This window comes from Drosophila subpulchrella, chromosome X (assembly GCF_014743375.2).
Source record: "Drosophila subpulchrella strain 33 F10 #4 breed RU33 chromosome X, RU_Dsub_v1.1 Primary Assembly, whole genome shotgun sequence".
In the NCBI taxonomy this organism is placed as follows: domain Eukaryota; kingdom Metazoa; phylum Arthropoda; class Insecta; order Diptera; family Drosophilidae; genus Drosophila; species Drosophila subpulchrella.
The window spans coordinates 11,167,422-11,188,255 of NC_050613.1; the positions used below are offsets into that span (position 1 = coordinate 11,167,422).

At 39.3% G+C, this 20,834-nt stretch overlaps 1 protein-coding gene across 3 annotated transcripts in view; it reads right to left on the minus strand.

Moving 5' to 3' along the window:
- LOC119558326 (homeobox protein cut) overlaps positions 1-19,416 on the minus strand; it is a 74,514-nt gene extending 55,098 nt beyond the window's left edge. For all 3 annotated transcript variants that reach the window (XM_037871746.1, XM_037871744.1, XM_037871743.1), the window contains exon 1: positions 18,148-19,416. In XM_037871746.1, coding sequence (XP_037727674.1) covers positions 18,148-18,270 — 123 coding nt within the window. In that variant the 5' untranslated portion in view covers positions 18,271-19,416. The remainder of the gene's footprint in view (positions 1-18,147) is intronic.
- Between the last annotated feature and the right edge of the window lie 1,418 nt (positions 19,417-20,834).

Consider the following 20,834-nt stretch of genomic DNA (forward strand, 5'->3'; position numbering starts at 1 on the left):
TATCCCTAGTATATAATAATTTAATCTTCTTCATAACCAATATGTACCAATATACCAAAATGATAGAAATAGTAACCACAACATCTCTTTGTTTAAAAGTTTAAGCTTAGTCTCATCAGATGCATTCTCTCCACTCGCATACAGCCAGAGTTCTCAAGAGATTTTCGTTTCCTCCCAAGATTTCCGATTACCGATTCCGATTGGTTTCCGATTGCCCAAGAGTTCCCTTACCCACACATACGAGAGACAAATCCCTCTTTTATCCCCATGGCCATAAACGAAGTCTGCCAATACAAAAAGAAGGCGTTGTACTGAGAGACCCATCCCCAGACTTAAGAGGGATACCCGCAAGGATTTTTTTTTTGGGGGGGGGGGGGAGAGATGGGAGTTTTATAGAGGGGGTTCTAATATGGTATGGTATGGGGTAGGGTCTTTCGGGGAGTCAGTGTCGACGCACTCAGGACTGAACTGAACTGAACAGAACGGAACGGACATGGACAGCCGGGAGAAGAGAGAGGAGGATATCCTATACCCAGTGCAGGCGTCGTCCTTCGTACTCGTCGTAATAACGAGTTGGGAAAAGGAAGAAGAAGAAGATGGAGGAGCTGGGGGGGAAGAGGAAGCACTGGGTCCTGCCGAGGACTACACAAACGATAATGATGACGACGACGACGACGACAATGTCCTTTCACATTTGTCGTTTTGGCCGAGACGATGGCTTCAGCTTTAGCCCACAGTTCGCTGCTGTCTCTTTCCCTGTCTGTGTATTGGTGTGCCTGCGTCTGTGTGTGTGTGTGTGTGTGGAGGTTCTAACTGTGTGTATGAGTGTGTGTGAGGGTGTTTGAGGGGGTGGCATAAAAAAGTTTACTTGTCTGCGATGCTGTCTGCCCCAAACTGCTGCCAATTTTTATGCGCTCCCTACATTTTTTTTCCTTTTTTTTTTTTTATATCCACCTCCAGACCGAACCGAACCCACTACCATCCTACCCACCTACCCACCACCCCCTCTTTTGGCTGCTGCTTTATTTCATTTCATCTTCACTTTCGGGTTTCGTTTTCTTTCTTTCTTTCTGACGTGTATAGATTTTTGTTCGGTAGGGATGATTGCCAGCTTTCGGGGGGTGGATGGTGGATGGGATATATATACGATGGATATAGGGGGTTGGCTGGAGGAGGAGCCGTACATTCCGATTCAAGGATATTTCCCGATATGTGGAAAAAGAAGAGCTGCGAGGAGGAGGAAGAAAAAAATGAAATAAAATCAAGAGAAACTCGAAGCGAAAGAAAAGACAGGAAAAATGGGAGGAAATTGGGTAGGGGCTTTTGGGGTCTTTGGGAGGTCCTAGGAGTTCGACTCGCTCTCTTTCTCACTCTATGAGTGTGTGTATGTGTGTGTGTGGCTCCTGTTCTTGATTGCGCGCGTTAGCAGAAATGAAAATCGGGAGGAAAATATATGTACAAAAAAAGAAAATACAACAAAAAATAAAAAGAAGAACGAGGAAAAATGAAAGAAAAACGAAGTTGGAGAAGAAGAAAAAGCAATCGCGGCATATAAGAAATAAAAAAAAATAAGGGAATTTATTTCTTTTCGAGCGCGCGCAGGATTTTTGCCATTTTCTATATATATACATGCCCAGCAATCCATACATAGCCATGCATATATATGGCTATAGATATTTGTGTGCATGCTATATACAATCTAGAATGGCTGGAGCACTTTTCTGAATAGCTTTGGCCGTGTACATGGCAATAAATTGCCCTCTGCCAGCGCTATTTGATGATTTTTATGCTCCCTATCTTCACTTCCCCACTTCCTGGCCCCCCCATACTTCCTCCCCCGTGTGGAGTAACCTCACGTAACTCGGTTACTTGAGTGGCTATGAAGCTGAGACTTGACTTAGGCTTAAGCTCCTGCCTGGTCCATCAATAATAACTGAAAATCTTTCGAGTTCCGACAGCTTAGGGTTGTGGGCACTGGGGAAGTTTCCTGCTGCAACAGATTTTATGAGTGATTTGGCCCTCCATTAATCCCTCTATTGTCAACTAACGCAAGGAACTTGGCTTCTGAGGGAGCTAGTGATAGGAAACTTGGTCCAATTAAAGCTTGTATTAAGTCAACAAACATATATTCAAATCAATTAAATCCCCACATGCAAAGGCATTATAATAAGAAACTAAACTTGATTAATGATTATAATAATTTAATCAACATGTATGAAACATATACCCACATGCAAAATGCTAATAATCAAATCATTGATCAGTTCACCTTAAACCTAATTCATTTGAAACAAAAGCCACCTACATGTTTCCCCAAGAGTAGACCCTAGGCCAAACTAACCCAAGTAACTTGACTTCTGCTCGAGCAATAATGACTAAACTTTGCACGATTGAAACTTTGATTGGAAAACCGAACATGTATAAAAATCAAAGAAATCCAGACATGCCAACCCACAAAAAAACCAAAAAATAAGCAACAGAAGCGAAGCCACATTTATGGCGATCGCGCAGCTTAAAACATCCGGTAGTTAAACAATCTTACAATGAGCCTAAGCTCGGCTAAGTTGACTTCAATTATCAGACTCAGTTCGGTTCGGTTTGGATTTGGTTTCGGTTCTTTTTTTTTTTTTTTTTTTGGTTGTTTTGGAATGGGTTATGGGATATGGGGAATGATGGAATGGGGATTGGGATTGTCTCGTCCGGCGGGGCCAGATAATAATCATTAGTATGATCAATTGCCCGGGCAGCGAGCAGAAAAAGTGTTGCGTTTAACTGGTAAATCAGTTCGACTACCGGCCGAGTCCGTATCTGAGATATGAGATCCACCGCCGGACGTTGGCGGCGGAAAGACACTTAATTGAATTCGATTTGACGACTGGATGGATGGATGGACTGACTACTGAATACCGACTACGATGGCACTGAGCGGGTCCGACTTTGGCATGTCAATGTAGAACAAACGGAAGTCGCTCCAAAATAAATTGAAAGCAAAGCAAAGCCAAGCTGAGCTCTGAGATCAGAGCATAAATAGCCCGAAAATCAAAGGCAATCAGCAGTGAAACAAAAGTCGAAACAGAAGCGGGGCCAACATTTTATTGTTCTACTCCCATATCCACAATATGTATGCTGTGTGTGTTTGTGGGCAGCTTCCTGTCTTCATCATAAAAAATCAAAGTAATAATGCGTGTACTTGCGTTTGCCACTTTATAGATTTATTAGGCGGCAGACCCAGTACCCAGTACCCAGTATCCAGACCCTCTCTTCCTTTTACGGATCGTACGTTCCCAACTTTTTATGCTCAGCGGAAATTCAAATTAAAATTGAATGCCATAAGGGAGCGGGAGTGCATCTGACAATGATGCGTTTCGCCCGCCTTTAATTTGATTTCTCCAGTTCTGTTCGGTTCGGTTCGAGTTGGGATTTGCATAAGAACAGAACTGAACCTCTATTCAGATGAAGTCGTGGCGATCGAACATTAACTCGCAAAAGTAGTGCACAAAAAAAAAAAAAAAAAAGAATAAAATCAGATGAACATTTAATGCGCGGGCGTGCATATAAATCAAAATGCGGACTTATGTTTCTCCAACAATGAAATATGTGATTCAATGACTTCCTCCCAATTAAAGGCTGCGCTTGGCTGTCTATTTTTGGCTTCCTCCAGGAATTACAGACCTCATTTTCGGGGTCTCCCTCTAGCCGTAAAAGGTGTGCTCCTCCGATCTGCCCATATATCATATATATATCCACATGCATATAGAGTGCCTGTGTGCGGGATGTGCGACGAATTCAATGAGATGCGCTCGGGATCAAGGAGGGGAATACGCATATCCCACATTAAGATGGGAACCAAGGAGCTATGAAGTGTTATGTCCAACAGATGTGCGAGATAAGTGCAACCAAAACAATAACTTGGGGATATTCCTGGGTGTCATAAAAAAAACAACTGTCGACTTTTCGGAAAACTATTTAGCAAAGTAGTTTGTTTTTGCCATAAACTAATAAGAAATCAAGTAAGATTGCAAAATACTGGAAATTTTTTAATCTCTTAGTCAGTTTCCGTTTTTTTTTTCTTTCCAAAACTTCTCATTTAAAATTCTATAGCCGAAAAAAAAAATCAAATAAAATTCTTAGGATTACATACATATTTTAATCAGCTAATTTCTTTATCACTGATTCATTTCCTGCCTGCATTCCATTAAATTTGTGTACTTACATATAAGTGTTATTAAGAAACTAAGCAAATATAAGTGCTACTTTTTGGGGGTCACACCAATGACACGTCCAATCTACACATACCTGCAAGAAAAGAGAAATAATCATATAGTTAGACAAGTTTAAGCGGGGGTTATCTTATAAAGCTAATGCTGTAAAATTGGATCAATTGGAAATTTAAAGGTTTGTATATTTCTGTGTCAAGTCGCGACTTTGGCTTCAATTTCAAAGCGATTAAATGGGGCCTTGAGTGGAGTTTTTGGGCTTAAAGCCGCCCAACTGTTGCCACCCCAAAAAAGAGTGAAATGTTCTAATTAAAGCCAACAGTAAAAGGCACAAACACTCGCTGGCAAACACACCAACACACCAACACACACACACATTTAGCCAGAATGGCAGACGGGAAAAGACGGAAAATGTGCCAAGAGGCAGCGATGATGATGATGAGGTTGATGATGATTTTGATGATGATGACGACAACGACGACGACGACTACGTCGGCAGTGAAAACTAACCTCAGACAACAAAACAATAACGAAAATTCTAAGCAAGCCGACAACGACGTCGTCAGCTGGCCCGGCGAAAAACTAGCAAAAGAAATTAAATTTAAAGGAAAAACCGAGGTAGTCCTACTACACTACTACAAATCCCCCCCCCCCCCCTCGTTGGAAAAAAAAACTAGGAAAGCAAACCTTGCCTAGTGTAAGGCGCCCTGAAGTAAATTAAACGCCCTAGCCCTCTCTCTTTCACTCCGGCTAGCCCCTTCTCTTTCTTCAGCTGGCAGGCAAAGTAGCAAAATTAGTAGCAAAAAGAGCCGAGCAAAAAGACGAAGACGTGGTCTAAAAAAGGGGGTAGAAGTGGAGTAGTGTGTGTGTGTGTGTGAGTGTGTTTTGGGGGAGGGGGTTTCTCCAAGCCCGAGAAAGACAAGGCACTTTTGGCTTTGTATTAGTGTTGTTGTTTGTTTGTGAGTGTATTCTTTTTTTTGTGTGCTGTCTTAAACTTAGACCACGTCCTTGAGCTTCAATATGCCAGGCTAAATATATATGTATATGTGTATGTGTTTGTGGGAGAGAGCTGTTGAGCCTATGTCTAAAAGGCTGAGACAACTTTAAAGCGAGCAACAGTTTAAGCCAGGAGAAAGAGCCACACACAACTGGTTATTAAAGTTCCTTGTTTAAATAATTCAAAATATGAAGATCTGCCTTGCTTCTCACATGCAGCTGGTCACTTTAATATTAAAAGCTGGTCACTCTTAAAAGTAACAAAACTTGTTTCTACTGGAATTAATCTGGAGTGGTGAATTCTACTTGTAGAATTTCAACTGTTTGCTTAAAGACTTTTGTGAATGCTAAATGTTAACTGTAAACACACACTCACACACACACACTTTTAATTACGCACGTTTTGCGGTGACGACAGAGAGAGAGTTTGCGTGTGGGAGTGAGATGGGTGGTGTGGCTGCATGTGCGCGTCTCGGAAAATGCCGCAAACGCATGATTCCCCCACCTCCTACAACCACCACCCAACAACCACCCCCCATTTGCTTTGTTGTTGCTGCTGCTGCGTGCATTGCATGTGTCCTTGAAAGTTTTTGGCATAGTTTTTGGCTGGCACCGAAACACAAGCCAAAGCAGTTAATGCTCTCTAAAACCCAACAGTTGTGTGCGTGCCTGAATGTGAGTGTAGGTTAATGACACTGCAGGCTGGCCACACTAGCATTAAAGTGGGAGTAGTGTGCAAATCTGGTCACACCAGCATTAAAGTGGGAGTAACGCTGGCCACACTAGTGGCAAAATCTAAACCTAAGCAAACACTGTGCCGCCGACATTGATTCGGCCGAAATCAAATTAAACACTCGAGACCCTTCGGCACAGGCCACTTAAGATTCATCAGTTGACCCTCGTTGTTTTCGTTGGTTTTATTGAAGCAGGGCTTATCATAAGCCACCGATCTGGGCCAAGAGCATGATATGACAGAAATTATGACTTCATAAACGGTTTACTCGAACTATGAACGAAAAAAAAACATACACACAACACTAGAGAATTCAATAGAAATTCACCAAAAACCCTCAAAACCCCCCCTCTCTCCAGATGGATGCCAAAAATGTTTGGCAATTAAGCGAAGGGAAAACTTTTGGCCCATACATTATATCATAATTAAAGGGAATATACGATACATACGATGTGTGCTGCTTATCAGTGCTTGCCAATTATGAGAAGGGAGGGGGCATGGTCCTGCCCTCGCTTTTATGACCTCTTAAATATTTATGATGCCCCGATACCAAATGAGCCAGCCAAATGAGCAAAACTATCATGGGCACACACCATAAAAACCCGGGGAAAGAAAACCAACACCACAAGAAACAGAACCATTTGAAATAAATTTTAACAAATTAACAGTGGCAAACTAATCCCCGAAACATAACAATGGACCATCGCCCACACACGCAAAAGTATTGGCAATCACCATAAATTGTCACAACTGATATCCTAGACTATAGCATATAGACATATACTAGATCTGCATATATACTATATAGTAGCGCGTCGGGAAAAGTTATAAAATTTTATGACAAACTTTGCTTTTCTTTGTTTTGTCTGCCTCTTGGATTTTCAATAAATTTTCAGGTTTTTTTCTAACTGAAAGCCCAGTAAAATTATTATTCTTATATTCTGGGTTGAGAATTTATTTGCCTGGCCCGATCGAAATATTGTGAAATCAAAAAAACAAATAAATTAAAAGGAAAATATACGATAAAAAAAAAAAGAAGAAAAAAATTATAACGTAGCGACATGTGAACTAGAAGAGACACCAGAACAAAGCATGCAATGCGCTCTAGTTCCCATCGAATCAAATATACGGCGGCAAGAATTAGTTCCCCAACAATGGGCCACGAAAACTATGCCAAATTGGGGGAAGGAACGCCGACGGGCGGTGGAGGGGGTGGGGCCCTGAAAAGCAACAAAAACAAAAACAAAAAACAAGAACTGAAACCGAAACTCAACTGAACTGAACACAGAAAAGTCAAATTCAAATTCAAATTCTATCGATGTGTGGATATTTTTATCGAAGTCGAGTCGAGACCGGAGCAGATCACTTCGTCATGTCACATGAACAACAAAGAGGAAGAGCGCAATCGCCCCCCCCTCCCATCACACTCTTTCGCACGAGAGATATATACATATATATATATTTAGTACAATATAATACCTTTTAATTTAATATGCAGCTGACGTGCGCTCTACGATCGCCGTCCGATCAGTCAGTCAGTTCGCTTTTGTCTCTCTGTTGGCCATTCGCCGTATCTGTTTCTGTCTCTTTCGGGGTTTTCGGTTGAAAATAAAATAAATCGAAATGACAGATCATTAAAATTTACAACAACACCAGGCCCCACAGTCAGAGGCCCAGTAGTCACAGTCCCAGTCCCGATTCTGATTCCGATCCCAGAAAAGGCAACCAGCGCCATCGGTTCTCTGGGCATTATTTTTTCATGCCTACCGAAACAAATATCAAGAGTATAATGGACCGACTGGGAAATACCTGCTACCCATTACCAAAATATGTTGCATACCCAAAGGGCGTTATCTAACTAACCATCATGAGCTCACTTTCTTATAAATTGTCTGATTTGCATGATTTTTGGTATGTGAGTTAATAATGTTAGCATAATCAAAAAAACCTTTAGTCAATGCACTTCGCTCTGAAAGATCCTGAGATCCATTAGTGTCACATAAGTATCTTTCTTATAAATTGTTTGATTTGCTTGATTTTTGGTATGGGAGTTTATATTGTAGTCCTAAATAAAATACTCTTCTTAAAGTGCACCTGGCTCATAAAGATCCTGAGATCCAGCAGTCTCACCTCAGATATCTACAAACACAGCATACCCAACGCAATGCCGGGTATACAAAAACTGAAAACAAAACGAAGCCACCGCCGCACCGAGTTATATTTGTCGTTGTCGATCAGTTTTTATGTCGTTCGATATGGCAGCAGCGAAAATTTTTTATTAGCCTCTTCCCCAGTGACGATGGCTGCCAACAAGTGCAATTTGATTTTATGCATGTCTATATGTATGGAAATTGTGTTTCCTTGTTCTTTCGAAAATTTCGAGAACCGTAGAGTTGAGTTGCTGCAGATGCACAAAAATCAACTGAGATCATCAACTTGCCAAAAAGGAGAAGCTGAACGATTTGAGAAAAAAAACCGAAATAAACTGAAAAACGCCTTTTCAAGACTCGTTTAATTTTTCCCCGAATTTCCTCTCACACACGCAAACATTTTCCTCTCGGCCTGCAGATCCATAAATTAATAAATGAAGATGTTTTTTTCCCCCGCACATTAAAAAACTGTTTTTCCACGCCCCCATATATTTTCCCCAAAGAGCGAACCATCAATGAAATGCATAATATTTACGTCCATAATTTTTTCTAATATTTTCAACAGCTGACATCGAGTAACACCAAAAACTCAAGAGCCCCATGGCTCATGTGTGTGTATAATTGACACTCAATTATTCGAGGGCGGGGGTGTTGGGCTGTTGTCTATATGGTTTTTTTTTTACTTTTTTGGAGAGGAGTGGAGGGCATAACGCTATGCCATTATCTGAGCTACTTAGCAACCGTTCAACCGCCACTTGTTGGAGACCGACACCCCCCATTTCCACCAAACAACAAAAAAAAAAAGAAACCGAAATATAAAAAACCAAACTAGCTAATAATACAACAACAAGCAGCCACTTGAGGCCCCATCACAGTATATATAGAGTGGCACAAAAGATTTCCGCTGACAAAAAAAAAAAAACCAAATCTCTTTCTTCTTTCAAAAGAAGAAAAATTGAAGCGCGATTGATCACATTGATCGCTGGCTGCCAGTTGTGTGTGTCTGTATATCTAAACAGACAAAGTATTTAGTAAAACACGGGCACCAACAAATATCTCAAGTAGAGCTGTCTCTGCTAGGGCACTGAGAAAAAATCACTGGTAATATCAAAATCAAGTAAGAGGTGAACAGAAATGAAATATATACCTTATCAGGCTAAAATGAAAACATCTAAATCACTGTAGAATTGAAATTCCTTGGGTATAAATGTTTAATATCGTTAGAATCACTTACTAAAGACCATAATAGGGAGTACCAAGTTAATTTTTTTTCTTCAGTGTCCTGTTGATCTGTGCTCTCCTCATTGTCGCTGTACATTTGCAGCTGATCTATATAATAATTCATATGTTTAAGCATTATTTGGGAACAACAGGCGAAGATGATCGCACAATGAGAGGGAACTTGAAAAAGCCGCGTCAGCAGAAGTAGAAATCTATCTGGATGTTGATGAGGGGTCGTCTTCAATTGAATGCCGGAGTTTTGAGTAGAAGAAGCTTCGGAATACAGAGGCATTAGTGTGTGAAAAGCAAATCGCTTGGCTCGATAAGAATTTTTCCCCGACTTGCATGTAGGCGTTTAGGGTCTCCTCGTATACCCCCGCACATATCGAAATCCCGGGATCTGAATATCGAACTCTTGAGCTATGCGAGTTATGCCACCAAAGTTCTTGAGTTCTATCAATCGTTCAAGTTGCATTTCAAGCGAAAGATGAAAACGATATGGTTAAGCACACAAACACACACAGGGTAAAAAATCGTGTGATCAATAGGGAAATCAAGTTATATGGTAGCGGGAAAAAGAAGAATCTAAATATAGGAAAGGGAAGCCAACATGTGCGCATTGTTTGTCACTGTTTGGCCGCAGACTTTTGTCAGCCACCGTACGGCAATAATTAAAAACATAAAAAAAAGAAGGGAAAAAAAAACCGGCAAAGGGTAGCCCAAAAACTGAAAGACTGACGAACGACCAACGACTGGAGATCCGGAGAATTGGAGAAGACGAGGCTGCGCGCGGAAGAATCGGAGATGAGGGAAGTGAGAGTATTTTGCCTACTTAATCATTGTCTTTGTGTTGCTCGTGTGCGTGCAACATGCAGCACATCTTTAACTCCATCTACATCTCGTTCTCCATGTGCAACTGCAACCGTTGCTACTTGATTTGATTTACGCCTGCCAATGCTTTATGATTGAGTGGGGCACATACTCTGAGATAAAATGCATAAATGTGTTTTTATTTTACTCGGGATCGGTATAGGGATCGAAATCGGGATGCCCCCTTCTTCTTAACCAACCCCCGATATTCATGCCGCATATGCCGCTGATATATATTTTTCTCCCCCTCTCTATCTCTCTTATTTTTTTACGTATGTTGCCTTGCAATGAGGCGCAACATTTTGTGGCATGCTGCAAGCATAGCTAGAAAAAATGCAAAAAAAAAATTAAACTACAGAAAAAATATCACAAAAATCGAGAATTTAATCCCAGCTGTCCATATGAAAAAAAAGCAAAAGGAATATATAATTTCGTTTGATTTTTTTCCATTTTTTTTTTTGGTGCTGCGCTTCTCTCGAATTTAAAAATTTGGAATTGTGCTCAGCTCATTGAATAAATCAAACTCATTTGCATACCAACTGATAAATTATAGCGAAACAGGCCCGACAATTGACAAACTGGCCCAGGCCCGGTCGAAAAACCGAAGCCAATTCGAAAATCCAACCCCAGGACCAACCCTTCCGGCGGAAAAGAGCAACCACCCATGTGAAAGGGTCAAACAGCAGATGAGGCTAGCAGGGGGAAATCCTCCCAAGACAGTTCTCCAAAGGGGAAGCGAAAGGGAATTAATCGAACGATGACAAGATCCGAGCTGAAAACGAGTTCTTCTCGTGGGATTATGTCCTGGCAAACGCAGGGATATCACACGGTGTCTCTATGAAAACCAACACAGGATGATCAGGCAGTACAGTCGAGAAAATTAATTCAATTAGGTCAACCATAGACAATTTGAAAGAAAAAAGTATATAGAGAGGAGCAGCTTGACAGGTAAAGCTTGCATCCCAAAGGGTTCCTTTGAAACGCACACATTTGTATAATATACCTATACCTCATAATATATATCCACTAAATCACTATAAATCACTATGAAATTTGTACAGCGCATTTTAATAACCAGTACAGTTTCAAGTTTCCAACTAATTATCAACAAGGTTGCTCCAGCCCCCAGCACATGATTATTTTTAAAGCGAAAGCCTTGTGTTCCTAAGTAAGTTTTACTTGGAACCCCTTATCGCAAATAAAAAGCACCCGAAAATTCCAACAAGCGCTCTTCAGGAGGAAATTTCAAGGCTTATTCCCTGTGAAAACAATCAGCAATCTAACACACTTACACACACATATATCGTAATGCCGCAGTGCAAAACCGCAAAACGATATGAAATCTTGGGGGAAATTTCACATAATTAATTATATAAACATTTCGACAAGCTGCCGTTATTTGTGCAACCATAAAGCTCAATCGAGCGTTTGTCGATTCCGATGAAAAAGAAATATACACACGCTTGATTCTAGATTCTAGATTCTAGATTCTCTATTCTAGAAGTGCCAGCTCGGGGGCCTCTCCTCCTAAGGTAAACAGTCAAAGTTATGCCACATCAAATATTTCAATAACATCAAATTAAACATAAAACTGCTTTGTGCACATAGAAAACAGAGGCGGCGATGGCGGAGGGGGGCTGATGGGGGGAGGAATGGATTGCAAATGGTAACAAGCACTCAAAAGTCAAAGCGAATTAAATTCTAAACTAATTTTCATGTCGTGCCAAAAATAATAAAAAGAGAGCGAGGCAGACGGCGAAATGCATATATTGCAGGGGCGTGGGCGAACGGGGGGCGCGTCTGGCGTGGGCGTGTTAGGCGCGCAAAAACCAACAACTTAATTAAAGCATCAATAAAAAATTGTAAAAACATCTGAAAAACGCCACGAGGACAACGCTGTAAAAATGTGTGCAAAAATTCGGTACAAAATAAAAGAAAAAAAAAGATCAAGAGAAGAAATTTTTTTTTTTTTTGCCTTAATGGAGTGAGCCCGCCAATAAAATCCTTGATCCCCCCTGCCAATAATGATGATTCCTTTTTAATGTGCACTCCTCGGGCGTTGGTCATTACTCAAGAAACGAACTTTTCAGGGGATTCTTCTGTGGGACTCTTCGAAAGACTTTTTTTCTTTTTTTTTTTTGTTTGTAGCTCTTCACTTTTTGCATTCAACGTATCGATCACACAAAATGTTGCCAATACCAAGGGGATCTAGAGAGGAGAAGCTCACAAAACTCATCATCATCAGTTGGTTCGTTCGGTTCTATATATGTATATTCTTCCTCTTTGCTTTCCTCTCGAAAAAGGGGCGTGCACAAAATGATATTTTATTCAATATCCTCAACATCAGTAGGTCTGTTTGAGTTTTTTGCCTTCTTCGTTTTAACGATTTGTCCTTTTCAAGCGAGAAAAAGAAAAACTCGCCGTGTAGGAAATCAAATTGATGGCGAGACACACATGAGAAACCTGAAATTAAAAACTCATAAGATATCGACTGATATATTGAGCTGCACAAATTACTGACAACTGAAAGATGAAAGAAGCATCAGCGCGCGGGGCTCACACACAAAAAAAAAAAAAAACAGAAAAACAAAGACAAAGATTTCCAAGACAGGTTTGCCATCCTTTCCCCTTTTTTCCGCTCCACAATCGGTTTTTGGTTTGGCTTTTTCCTATGTCCCTCTGGATGTACAAGTATATATAGGTACATATATATGCATATAAAAAGACAATTAGTTGTTATTAAGTTGTACACAAAAGCCGTCGAATCTTTTCTTTTCCGCTGATGCCAATGCCGCTTCTTCATTTTTGGCATCGCCAGCTTTTGTGAGACGGTTCGGTTCGGTTCAGTTTGGTTCGGTCCTCTAGATGCGGAATTAATGATGCAATGACAATTGATGCACACCACGCAAAGCGCATTTAGCATTTATGATATTTATGCTCAATTAGTGTCGCTGTTGCCGTGTGGCGATTTAGCTGGAGATCTTTCCCCCAGTCTCCCCCCCAAAGCGAGTGTGAAGTTTCAGCTTGATTTGATGGCTGCAAGCTGAGTTACATGGGGTTAGTCGAGAGACGACTGCTGGACACTATTTATATGTACTAATTTTGGTGTTTACTACAAGTATGCGAAGTTTCAGGTTGATTTAATAACTGGAACCGGAGTTACAAGAGGTTGGTGGCAAGACAGGTACTGATTACGGTGTTTATGGCAGATATAAGATTGATTTTATGGCTGAAAGTTGAGCTATTTGAGTGCTGAGTTATTTAATGTGGGTATTTTACAGATGAACGAATACTATAATACCAATTTTCATTTTAAAAAGCAATAAGTTAAATTTTAATTTGATTTGATGACCACAAGCTGAGTTCCTTGAGATTCATTTTGTGGATAGCTGTGGATAGCTATTAAAAACCGCTCAAACACAATACCCACATACTTCTCAATGCCCACTTTAGTATGATGTGAAATTTCAATTGACTAAGACGACTGCAAGCTGAGTTACTTGAGGTCATTGCATAGATGGATGCTTCATTCGATTGAAAATCGGCTAATTACCGCCTAAACATATCACATGGGAAATTTGAAGTGCGTTTGATGGCTAGTTCCCAAGTTACTTGAGGACACTCCACTCGGCCGGCTTCAATTAGCTTCAATGGCTATTCATAATTAATGCCATAAACCGGAAAGAGAGGGAAACAGCAAATAATAATCATAATAAAAATTGATCAAGCACACACACACACATACAGACAGACAGGCACACATAGTTCATGAACTCAATTTTTAATAATAATTTCCAAATGATTTTTTATTTCACATTATTAGTTGCGTGGTAGTTCAGATCGAGATCGAGTTCGAGTTCTCGGGTTCAGATCGCCATCTCCACCCACAAGCTTTTAATTGTTCGATTTTCATTTCGATTCGTCTCGTTTCGTTTCGATTCGTTCGTCGCATTCTGCTATAGATACCATATAATATTGTACGATGTATGGACGGTATGGTATGGTATGGATATTTCGGTTGCTGTTCGCTTCTGTTTTAATTTCCGTGCTGACAAATTAATTTAATTATATTAACATATCTTTCCAGCGATCGAACGATTGAACCGACTGAAATATTTTCGTATATCGTTTGTGTGTCTGTTTTTTGTGTTTCTGTTTGTCTATATGTCGTACGTATCTGGTGCGTTGTGTGTGGGTGGTTGAATTCGGTCTGTGATTCTTGGTATAACCCCCTTTTTTTCCCGGGGTCTCTGACTCATTAGCTGGCTTCTGTGCCCGAGAGCGAGTAAATTGCACTTAAAACGCTAAAAATTATACGACACACGCCGCTCCGTCCACCGATCGGATCTCTATCTGTATTTTGTATCTGTATCTGTATCTGGTATGGTATGGTATATATGGCAACTCGTATCTGGGGTATCTGTGTGCGCCCGGGCTTCCGAAGGGCTTAAAGGACAACCCTTGGCTGCTCATTTTCGATTTTCGGCATATGCAAATGCCTTCGACCGGAGGATAGACGCCATCTTTGAAAATTAAACTTTATAAACTATCAATGCTCGTCCCCGGCACTTCGTATTTCGTATTTCGTACTTTATATCCGTATCTGCATCTGTGATGGTGCCGGATGGTGGTGGTGACTACCCTATAAACCGGTTTCAATTCGATTAAAACGGAACCCAAACTCGATTTTCTCTCATCTTTTCATTTTAATTTTGGATTTTGTATTTTTTTTTTTAAGTCAGCAAATGCATTTGGCAATTAGTTCGGTTTTGTTTTCTTTCCCTATTTTCAGTATTTCTCGTTTGGATCAGCACAAATCAAATCAATGACAAAAAACCTCATCTTTCGTCTAGTTTTTGGTTTTCGGTAATTGTAGAAGCTACAAACAAAAAAAAATCTGTTCGATGTTAATGGGTCAAGTTTATAGATTGCATTACGGAAATTAATTTTGCTCTTTTTAACTTCTGGTTCTTCTTTGGTAGCTGCTTCTTGTTCTTGCTCTTGTTTTTTATTACTATTTTTTTGTGATCGTTTTTTTCGGTGCCACCGTTCTATATATTTAATGACAAAACTTTGTGTTAATCAAGCACATTTTTTATTGTTGCCTTTTCGATTTCGATTTGTGTCAATTTTTTCGTGCGCGCTCTGTTCTTGAAATGTAAATAAATAAATAAGAGATATACTATAAAAAGTATTTCATCAACTCATTTGGACAGCTGTAGACGTCTGTCTGCGGTTTGTTTAATTTACTTAATAAACTTCTATTTTTGGTTGGCAAATTAAGAAATTTTGAATAACCTTTTTATTCGCCGTAGAGAAATGGTATTTATGGATCGAGTTCTAATTTTGTTCTGTGCTCTCACAAAAAAAAAATGAAAAAGATACATAAGTTGATCAGCTTGCGAAGGCATGACGAAACCTTTCAAATATTGATTCATTGATTACAATCGATCATTGGTGGAGGGGTCTTGAAAGTTTTGGGAGTCTCGAAGCTTTTGAAAGCCATCAAATGATCGTTAGGAACAGGGGAAAAAAGATCACAAGACATGGGTGTATTTTTATAGGGTTTTTAAGGTTTACTTGGATCTTTAAAATTAATTACACAAAACATCTACTTAAATATTATAATAGGATGCAGAAAACCTGTTCTGGCATTAAAGAAATCCCCTTTGATAAAGTCCTGCGTACACCCCTGACTTTATACAATCCTAACGAGTTCTGCGGTTCATGAAAAACTCTTTAGATCATCAACTATAATAATACAAAATATTTAAATACTTATTTTAATATGGTATAAAAGTCCGTTGTGATATATTCAAATCCCCTTTGCTAAAATCCTGCGTACACCCCTGACTTTATACAATCCTAACGAGTTCTGTGGTTTCTCTTTGGATTATCAAATATAATAATACAAATTATTTAGTTAAATATTTTAATATGATTATAAAAAGCTCGTTCTGACATTTTAAAATCCCCTTTGCTAAAATCCTGCGTACACCCCTGACTTTATACAATCCTAACGAGTTCTGCGGCTTCGCTTTTTTTATTTCTTTGTTGTGGTTCTCGAGAAAAAGTCGATAGGATGGCTTTGCGTTTTGCTTATTCAAGTTTTATTGATTGCAGTTTGCATCGCCACATCTTGTAGGAAAATATTTTTGTAGAGCGGGGAAAACGCCATTCACCGACGGCAAATGTCTAGATTTTCCGGGAAATTTTCTTGGCTGTCTGTCTCTCTCGCTTTTCAGGATCAATCGAAGAAGAGACTCCAATTAAAAATGTACCCGCCTGTCGACGCAACCTAATTAACTTGCCAAACCATATAGAGGGTATATTTTTATATACATGTATAGGAAAGAGATATTCAAAAATATACATAAATTCGAGTTGATATTGCCATGTCTGGTCTGGCAGTTTTTATTTTTCCCTTTTTTTTTGTGCATCTAATGTTATTTTGCCGCCTTATTTGTTGGGAGTCTGGCATTTGGCCAGCGAAATTCTTAGCAACGTCTGGCCCCCGCCCCCCGATTTTCCACGCCCCCATCCCTCAGCATTATCTCCTGTCTGGCCGATCTTGTCTGGCTTTAACTTTTTTAGGCTCACTATTTAAAAAAAATACTGAGGTAGCTAAAAACAAAACTTATTCAAGCAATAAATTGTTCAATTATTATTTGCTTGTTGCACTTTGCATTTTTCCCCTTTGTCTTGTGTAAACAAATTTTTCAGAAATCAATAATAGCAAAAACAACAAAAGAAATAACAAGAAAATAAATTTACAACAAGAAATTAGACAACAATAACGGGGCAGCAACAATAAAAACACATTTGCCATAGACACGCAAACTCAATTAGTTAACTTAAGTTAAGTTAAGCAGTTGGCGGGGCAAAAATATGGGGGCTGCAGGGGGTTAAAGTGGGCGGCTGGGCGCTCAAGGGTTATTGTTGTCAATTGTGGGAGTTTCAAGCAAAAGCAATATCATAGAACTCGGAAAACTATTCACATACGTTAAAAACTGTGTATGAAACTAGATTTCGGTGTTTTCATAATATTATTGTTTTCCAAACTAAACAAATATTATTTTAATGAAAACTTTCTATCATATATTCCTAAAAATTTTAATATTTCCTTGTTCCTAAATCAAACAGTTCCATTTACTTAAAATTCACTTAAAACTTTTCACTTAAAATTCCCAAAAGAAATTTATTACATTCACTTAAGATCCTATATGGTTTATAAAATACCAAAAACATTATATTTATATGAAAATATGCAGGGAATTTTTTTGAGATACAACACTCGAAAACTTTGGGTGTCACATTTTGTGAATCAAATTTGATTTCATTCATAACAATATTGCCAAACCACAAGAATCAAATTATAAACCGCTTATAACAGGTGTAATTTCACCTTTTTGTTGTCTAAACTGAAATGCACTTATAGAACCTGAGATAAACAAAAGACCATCTTTTTGGAACTGACAAAAATAAAAACAGTTGAGATGCTGTTTTTAAAACCACTGATTAACAGATGTAATATTATTTATAGGAATGGAAATTTATGGGAGCCATTTAGTTGGCTTCCTTTATAGGAACAGGTGTAATATCACCCATATATCGCGAGTTTAAAATTCCAATGGACTATTTTATGATGTTGATATGGTATGGTTTGGATCTATTTTAATACCAACTTCACTAATATAGAAATTTTAAAATTCCGATTGACTATTTCATTATATTGAAATGGTATGGAATGGATCCATTATGATACCAACTTCTCTAATATAGTAAGTTTTAAATTCCAATTGACTATTTCATGATGTTGATATGGTATGGTATGGATCCATTATGATACCAACTTCACTCAGATAGTAAGTTAAAAATTCCAATTGACCATTTTATGATGCTGATATGGCATGGATCCATTATGATACCAAGTTTTCCGAATTTTCGCGACTTTTCTTACCTGTTGCCAAAACTGTGCCAATAAATAAATTTGCTCCTTTTTGAAAAACCAATCGTTGATTGATTGAACAGCCGTCAGATCCATATCGGCTGTCCCAGCGGCTTGTGGCAATGTTGGCTGCATTCGTGGGCTTTCTTGGGTTAATTCAATTCTCAGTCAGTTCTTGTTTCGGTTTTTGGTTTTTTTTCGTTTTGTGTTCTCTTAGTTTTTGGATTTGGATTCTACCAATTTGGGGCTAATAAGGCCTGGCATTATATGTGTTCTCGATTTTTGTTGTTAGTTATATTGGATTTTTGTTTGTTTATTTGTTGTTTTTTTTTGTTATAGTCATCACATTTACACCTTAAGTATTATGTTTTTGTTACGTGCTCAAAAAAATTCATAAACAAGCCAATTTCTGTGTGTTATTATTATTGTAATGGTTATGTTTCTTGATTTTTTTTTCACTTTAGTTCCGAAAAATAATTTCTTATAAAGGGGGCTTTTGTTGTTGTTGTGTGTGGGGGATTGTTGTAGTTGTAGTTGTTGTCGAATGGTGAGGGTTTGCTGTTGTTGTTTTGGTTGTTGTTGTTGTTGTGTGTGTGATTTTCTTTCGTTTTCAAGCCATTATTATAACAAATATTATTATTATTATTATTATTGTGTTGCTGCTGTTGTTGCTTTTTGGCTATGGCTTATTTTGCACATGTTTGCTGTCGTTGTTGTTGTGGCCGCTGTAGCTTTTGTTGCTGTTGTTGTTTACACTTGACACTCATACACGCGCACATATTTTTGTTAGCGAACAGAAATACACTTGAAAAAAATAATAAACAGTTTCTCCTTTCTTCGCTTTTCGTTCGTTTTAGTCCTTCTTCGTGGTTGCTTTTGATGTTGTTGTTGTTGTGGTTGTTGTGTGCTTGGTTTTTGGATGATCTTTACCGTTTCTTCTTCTTGGCAAGCGAGATTCTTTCATTGATTTCCATTGATATAATTTGATTTTGATTGATTGTGTGGGTGGGGTGAGGGGGGGGATGCGATTCTTCTGCACACGCACACACACACACACGCACACGCTCACACACGGTTTTTGGAGAGTAGGGGGCACACACGCACACACACCCGCGCCGCGGCTGAAGAAGAAGAGCCAGAGAAGAAGAAGAAGAACCAGCAGCAGAAGAATGCAGGCACTGCCTTCTCAGCGGGGCCGTGTAGAATCCAAAAAATCTTCTGAAATTCTCGATTTCTTTCGGCGACGGACGAACGAAGCGACGTTGCCAGTCACGAATGCTGTTGATGACTGAACAAATCGAACGTTAACGAAGCGCCGACAACCCTCTGCCGCCGAGAGCGCCGGCTGCGGCGTCGGCGGCGGCAGAGGGCGCCACAAGCAGGCACACACACACGCACGCCCGCCCTCCTCTGCTCACGCTCTCGCTCTCTCTCTCACTCGCTCTCTCTGTCTCTCGTGAGAATCTCACTCAATTTTCCTGCACTGCTTTTGATTTCTTTCAATAGCTTTTTGATTTTCTCACTTTTTTTCTCCTCTCCATCTCCCCTTTTTTCTCTCGCATTTTTTTTTTACATTTATTTTCCTTTTTTTACTCTTATTTTGAGCATTTTTCTGCGCCGCCGCATGTCAGTTGCATGTATTGAAATTCATTCATTCACAGACACTTGGCCTATGGCCCTCTCGCTCGCACGCCGCTTTTCTTATTGGAAACGAACGAGCCAGCCGCTCTCTTCTCTCCGCTCCGCTCCTCTCCTTCCCGTTTGTTGTTGCTGCTGTTTATTGAGCGCAGGATTGAGTGCAACGTCGACTGCGACGCCGGCAGAGGGATTTCGGTTGCGGATTTTTCAAAACTTATGATTTTTTTTATTTTGGGTGTTGAGTGCAGGGGGTTTACCTGAAATTAGTATTAAGTTCGCTTCGGGAGTTCGGCAATTGCCAGGGGGTTTTAATGCAATTTTTTAAGGAAATGCGAAAATTTCTTTGTAATATCCGGAACTTAAAATCAGGTGGGACATTTTTACAGGTGTTAAAAGAAAAATATTTCAAAGATAAAAATAACAAAAATATTACGGTATATTCTTAGAAAAAAGTACTGAAAATATTCAACATAATATGTAGTAAAAAACATGTTATTTTTTAATATTTCAATTTATAAGATAACCTATTACAAAAGCCTGGATAAAAATAAATGCTTAATGCTCTTAATATTATTATTATATTCAAATATGTATTTTAAAAAATAGTTTTCTATTTCTTGTTATTGAATTCCCAAACTAATTTTATGATTTTCCAAAAATATTTTTTGATTAAGAACAATCTATCTTTGACCCCTTTGAAGTAATTTTGTAATGTACCTTAAATTACAATCCCAACTAAATTCCCATGACTGCCTCTGTTTGGCTCCTCAGAAATCCATGGAATATTAAATGGGCCCCCTGCCCAACCCCCCCTGGTATTTCGTCTTTTTTCCGCACACCCCTGGAATTTTGCTGTCCCGTTGCGGGATTTTCGCATAAAGAAAAGTTCAAATTGTATCGAAGCGCCAAGTGCAATGCAGACGCCCCCGCCCCCTGGTTTTTTCCGCCCCTATTTTTCCTCTTAACCCATGATTTCGGGGGGAGGGGGTATTCGGGGGTTTTGGGATTTTCCAAGGGGTTATGGCTTACACCTAAACCAAAACTCAGAAACCAAGTCGCAG